Source organism: Lycium barbarum, chromosome 8, assembly GCF_019175385.1.
Source record: "Lycium barbarum isolate Lr01 chromosome 8, ASM1917538v2, whole genome shotgun sequence".
In the NCBI taxonomy this organism is placed as follows: Eukaryota; Viridiplantae; Streptophyta; class Magnoliopsida; order Solanales; family Solanaceae; genus Lycium; species Lycium barbarum.
This window is the reverse complement of record NC_083344.1, coordinates 12,616,578-12,622,742: the sequence shown is the minus strand read 5'-3', so window position 1 is coordinate 12,622,742 and position 6,165 is coordinate 12,616,578. Positions and strand designations below refer to the sequence as shown.

Sequence of the window (6,165 nt, the reverse complement as noted above, 5' to 3'; positions counted from 1 at the left end):
CATTAGAATAATTAATTTCCAAAATAGCATGACTACATATTTCGAGCTAAAAGAATCAAGATTCACTCTCACTATCCCAGAAATTTAAAACGTCACAAGTTTTACACTAACGTTAGTTTATTTTGAGAAATAAAAAGATAAACTAGTTCTGTGTATAATTTCTTCACTTTAGCTCTTTTTCGACATTTGAAACATATATTTGTTAAAACAATCTTTACATAATCTATATTGAACTAATAGTCTTTTCTATAAAACTTTAAACTTTACCGGTATTAATCTTACAATAACGCTTTTAAATTTGTCAGTCAGTATAACCCACTACACGTAAACGTTATACATCCCGTATTTTCTCAGTTATTTACAACTAAACTCTTTTGTGCAAATCTTTATTTTCCTACAAGTCCTATTTTAAACAGCATTCTTATATATCTATCTATAACTTTAGCAACACTTACAAAGCTATTTTCTTTTCTATAATATTATACTTACACTTAGCCTAATTAAATTTGAGTCCGGTCGGATTAACCATTATTAATGGAATTTAGAGGATGCTTAATACCTTCCCTCTAGGTTAGTTGAACCCGTACCTAGAATCATTTGGTTTCGTAGACTTTAAAATAGAGTTGACTTTAGATAAATGACTTTAATAAATTTTAGGTGCCCTAATTCACCGTAAATAATTAGGTGGCGACTCGTAACTTTAAATAACCCCGGAATTACCCGGATGTTGTAAACTATTTTGACCCCGGTTAAAATAGGGTATAACACACCTCCCCGCCATTATCAAACACCTTATGAGTGTTGTTCCTCTTCATGCATTTATATTGAGGAATAGGTGAGTTAGTGATATACTTTTTTTATGAAAGCATAAGCTGAAGACATGGAAAAGAAGTTCTTATGATCTGATTAATTCGCTACCACTTTTCCATTTTAGGTACATAAATTCAAATTTTCATAGCTTAATTCCCACTATCTGAATTATATTCCTGTACTCCAGTAATCCCTAGCTCCGGTATAAAACCCAAACCTGGTTCATCTCAGGTTATCTCTGTTCACAAACAGCCGGATAGGACGGTTTAACCATTAACTGCTACCGTGAACAAGATGACCTGCTCTGAGGGAAAAAACTATAAATGAGGAAAAAAAACCTCTACTTGATTACTGAAAGCTCTTGCATATCAAGATGTTTTGCCTCAATAAAGGTAAAAAAACACATTTGATGACATATGAAGTTACTCATACGCAATCTTGAAAGAGAAGTCCAGCTCATACAGTTGCTCATTAGGCATTAGACCAGACTCAGAAATTAGTTTCAATTAGCTATAGATCCAACTCTTGTCACTTTGGAACACATATAATTGCTCCTGAGGAAGCACTCGAGCTACAACTTTTGACTACAAGCTTCAAACTTAAGACTGAAACTCTGCCAATGGGACACAGAAATATCAGCAGTGCACAAAATTTCCAGATCCACAAATGAGGAATAAAACTAACATCACAGGGCACTAAGATTCTATAGGGGATAGACAGAAACAAAATGGTTGTGTAGAGCTATAGTATCCGTTTGATGGCCTTAAGTATGCAGTTATTGACCATCAAAACTTTCACTTTTTAAAGAGGTACCACAGCTAGAATTTGATTTTCCCACTAAAGATAGCAATGTCAGGATGTTGATGTTACTAAGACTTAGAAATAGAACTTACAAATCAATTCCAAAATCAAGTGAATGACTTGCGGTGAGCCACTTCAAAATTACCATGGAGCATAAAATTCAAACAAGACATCCTTTATCTTCTCTAGCACAATTTCGTCAAAGTTATCTAGAGATAGTAGAAGGAGAACCTCGGAGCAGCAGTAAACTTTTCTGTGTGTGACCTATAGGTACATTAGTGGCAGTATAGGCGAATAAACCAAGCGAAAAAAATATTCACTTCTTATTTTTCGAGTGAAGCTCTGGTATCATGTCAAGGACAGAAGGATTCACACTTATAACCTTTACCAGTATCTCAGACGTAGTTGCATCAAATGAGAAGCCCCTTCCAGCCATTTCCTTCATGAAGCTCGTCATTTCACTAATTTTGCTACACCTGAGAAATCCTTGCACAATAACATTGTAAGTGACATTGTCGGGAAAACAACCACTGTCCTCCATTTTTCTTAGCATATCTTTAGCTTCATCTAACAACCCTTCTAGACAAAATCCATTTATCATTGTATTGTATGTTCTCACATTTGGAATCAATCCAATTGAAGAAAGCTTCTCAAAAATAGCACGAGCTTCGTCGACTTTACCATTTTTGCACAATCCATTAGTGACAACATTGTAAAATTCAATACTAGTATATTCTATCTTTTTTTCCAACTTATTAAAGAGCGACCTAGCCTCTTCGACTAGTTCATACTTAAAATAACCATTGAGCAATGTGACATGAGTGTATAGGTCAGGAATGGGCCCTGCAGACACCATCTCATCATAGATTTTTCTAGTAAATCCAAATCTTCCAACTTCAAACAGATCTTGCAAGATAGTAGTGTAGGTAAAGGTAGTAGGTTTTGATCCCTTTTGATAAATTTCACCAAGCAATTGCATGGCTTCATCCACTTTCTTTTCCTTATAGTATCCATTTATTAATATGTTATAGCTAATAATGTCAGGTCCAATGCTCTTATCTATCATGAAATCAAAAATTCTCCTCACCCTATCCATTTGACCACACAAACAATATCAATTCATTATCACATTGTAGGTGATTATATTAGGCTCTACTCCTTTGCCGACCATGTGCTTGATTACTTCCTCGGCATCTTCGACTTTCCCTTCTTTGCATAGTCCATAAATCACAATGTTGAAGGTGCGCACATTTGGATAAATATTATGGTTCACCATCTCAAAGAAAAAAAGTCATAACCATCTCCCACTGACCAAGCTTGCACAAACCATCAATTAATGAACTATATGTGACTATGTTCGGAGGAATACCTTTCTGCTTCATCTCGTCAAAAGGTTGATAGCAGCATCTAAGTTTATATCTTTACAAAGAGCATCTATAACAATGTTGTATTTAAATATGTCGGGCTTAGTGTTTCCTTGTTCCATTCACCGGAGCAAAATTAGAATTTTATGAGTAAGGCCCCTTTTGCTGAGCCCATTCATGATGGTTGCATACATGACTTCATTAGGCTCAAATCTTCTCTCTCACCAATATTTTTACCAAGTCAACCGCCTCTTTAACCTTATTTTCAGCAAAGAATCCTCTAATTAGAGTGGTAAAAGTGACAACATCAAATGGAATGCCATTCTTCAAGTGAATGGGTAACACCGAAAATGCACAATCAGCACGATGCATGAGGCAATAACTGGTAATCATGATACTTAAGATGAATCCATCAATCGGGATACCCAATTTCTGCATTTCTTGAAAAAGAGAAATGACAGCAGAATAGAGCTTCATATTTAGAATAGTCTTAAATAATTTAGAGAAAGCAAGAAGTGAAGGAAGAGGCTTCATTTTAACCATTTGATGGAAGAGACTGATAGCATCATCTAAACACCTAACATTCTCAAAATTGACAAGTTTAGCCTTTACATAAATGGATGTATTAGTATGGCAAGAAGAATAAGCTGTTGATGTAATTGCAGAACAAGAATGTAGAGTGGAGAGAAAGGGAATAATACCATTGAGAGGACAACGCAAAAAAATTCTCGTCATCTTGGATGGCAAAGAAATCTGTGTCAGTGAAATTCAGTGTGCCCTAATTTTAATTTTGTAAGAACTGGAAAAATAAAGTGACACTTCCAAGGTCACTAATCAGAACTGGTGACCTGGGCAAACTTGTCTTAAAAATGTGATTAAATTAAAATGGAACTGAATTATAATTTTTAAAATTTATTAATCTTTTACAACATACACAAAAGCCCACATCATACAAAACCACCCCCACGACCCCACTTCATTATTTCAAACATCTCAAAATCACAAAAACAACCAATGTTCATAGGCATCAAACCACGAAGGCAAACCAGACAATTCCGTTCAACTGCTTCATTGCTGCTGCTCATTTCTCGTCGCTGCTACTGCTGTTCGTTTCTCTCTCTCATTCTTCCTCGTCGTTGCTGCTGCTGCTTCTCTTTACATTGTCTGGTAAAGTTTTTCTTTCACATGATTCAAAAGTTAGGGTTTTGAAATCAAAGTGTGAAAATGATGATTTTGGTTAGAGAAGATGAAGAAGAACATGGGTTTGTCTTGAATGTTGTCTGTTTCGTTGTTTTGTGTTTGAGAAGTTGTAGTTTGGGGTATTTGTTGCACTTATTGGGTTTGTGAGTTTGTAAATAGTGGTTGTGGTTGTGAAATTATGGTTTTTGGTGCTCTTTTTGTTCTTGTTCTCCTTAGTGTTTCGGAAAAAAAGAAGGCTTTCAATTTTGTTGATGTTTTCCAACAACTGAGGTTACTTGTTGCAGTAAATTCAACACTTGTTTGACAGTTGCAAACATCTGCTGAGGTTGCATGGTTAAAAAACCCCTATTTGGTGTATTTTGTTTAAGTTGTGAGTGAGATTTGTGATGGTTGTGTGTTTGTAGTGATATATAGATGTTTTTGCTGTTGTTGTTGCTGTCATGGTATGGTTTAGGAAAAGTTTTGATTTTAGGATGAAATCAAAACAATTGCTGAGTTTTTTGCAATAACTGAAGCAGTTGTTGCAGCATATTAACAAGCTGTTGTAAAAAATCAAAACAGTTGCTAAGGTGTTGCTACTGTTTTATATTTCCAACAGCTTAAGAATCTGCTGCAACAAGTAATAAGTTGTTGCAATAACTTCATATTTTGTTGCAACAGATTAAGAATTTGTTGCAACAACTGATTACTTATTGCAACAAATTCTTTTTTCCTTTTTACTTTGAATGTTGCACTAATCAATTAAAACTGTTTTTTTTATCTCCTGTGTGTAGATAATGGCTCCAGTTAAAAGAAAGGGAGAGAAACCAACGGAGGGAGAAAGTAAAAGAGCTAAGGTGCAAACACCATTATATGAAGTTGTGAGTGCTATTGTGAATCAGCAAATCTAGAAGAAAGAGTTAGTGAAACTGGGGCTTTAGAAAGAGAGGAAACCCACGAAACCCCTCAAGTAGAAGTTTCTGTTGGGCATGAAAAAGAAAGAGATAAAAATGAACAAAGTGAAGAAAAACAAGAAGATAAAGAAAATGAAGTAGATGAAGGAGATGATGAAGTAGACAAAGATGAAGAAACTAGAGAAGAAACTGAAGAAGATAATGAAAATTTTGCTGAAGGAAATGAAGAAAATGACGAAGGAGATGAAGAAGAAGTAGATGAAGAAGAATGAGATGAAGGGGATGAAGGAGGTGAAGAAGATGAAGAAACTGAAAAGGGTAATGAAAAAGAAGAAGAAGAAGAAGAAGAAGAATCTACAGATCATATATGGACGACCTTGGCCGAGTTAAAAAAAAAAAGGAAACATAATGTGGATGCCAATATTCTTGAGTCTTCTAGTATTGCCACAGATCCCAATTGACCTTCTATTGACGAGGTCATCAAGAGTTTCAGCATTGAAAAGTACGGCCTGAGGATGCCGCTGAATGGAAATAATGATTTGTCCGGTGATGTTGTGGTCAAATCAAGCATGGGCAAGGGCTTTGACAAATTTAGGGGCATCCTTCGGCAGCAGGGGTTGGAGAATTTCTTTAGGGCTAGCTGCTTTGGGCTCTATTTAGATTTTCCTAAAGAAACCGGTGTGCGGTTTCAAATGACAATAGTGTCTGGGCTTTTGAAGCGTAGGATTATTTGTGATAGAAAGGATGATGTTTGGATTAATTACTGTGGCATGCCGGTTTGCTTTGGCATGAAGGAGTTTGCCATAGTTACCGGATTGAGATGTCCTCCTTGTGAGCCTCTTCATACTTTTGTATTAATCAAGCCAGCCCGGACTCCTAAGGCAGCCAAGAAAGCAAAGAGTTCCAAAGCTAAGAATGATGTCTCTTTGGTAGACTTAGTGGGGAAAAGCTACAAAGAGAATAAATTGTTGAAAGATTTGGAGTCCAAAACTTTCTCGAAAAAGCACAAGGAGGCACTGTGCTGAGTTTGGTTTATGCACAGTGTTCTTTGGGCAAGAGACATAAACAACAACATACCGCTTGGATTGATTAAACTT

The 6,165-nt window shown here is 35.8% G+C and overlaps 1 protein-coding gene and 1 pseudogene across 1 annotated transcript; one reads left to right on the top strand and one right to left on the bottom strand.

Annotated features, from left to right (window-relative positions):
- Positions 1-1,565: 1,565 nt before the first annotated feature.
- Positions 1,566-3,710, bottom strand: LOC132607690 (pentatricopeptide repeat-containing protein At1g62930, chloroplastic-like; annotated as a pseudogene).
- Positions 3,711-3,715: 5 nt separating this feature from the next.
- LOC132607689 (uncharacterized) lies at positions 3,716-5,340 on the top strand. The gene is made up of 5 exons (XM_060321774.1): positions 3,716-3,748; positions 4,000-4,142; positions 4,392-4,458; positions 4,949-4,997; positions 5,057-5,340. The coding sequence occupies exons 1-5, from the start codon at positions 3,716-3,718 to the stop codon at positions 5,338-5,340; spliced, it is 576 nt and encodes a 191-aa protein (XP_060177757.1).
- The last annotated feature ends 825 nt before the right edge of the window (positions 5,341-6,165 follow it).

Bases quoted from the DNA above. Each gene is read 5' to 3' on its own strand.
- LOC132607689 (XM_060321774.1), top strand. From the start codon at position 3,716: ATGGCAAAGAAATCTGTGTCAGTGAAATTCAGT. The intron at 4,143-4,391 runs GTAAAGTTTTTC...TGTTCTCCTTAG, and splicing joins GCTTCTCTTTACATTGTCTG to TGTTTCGGAAAAAAAGAAGG. The intron at 4,459-4,948 runs GTAAATTCAACA...TCCTGTGTGTAG, and splicing joins AACTGAGGTTACTTGTTGCA to ATAATGGCTCCAGTTAAAAG.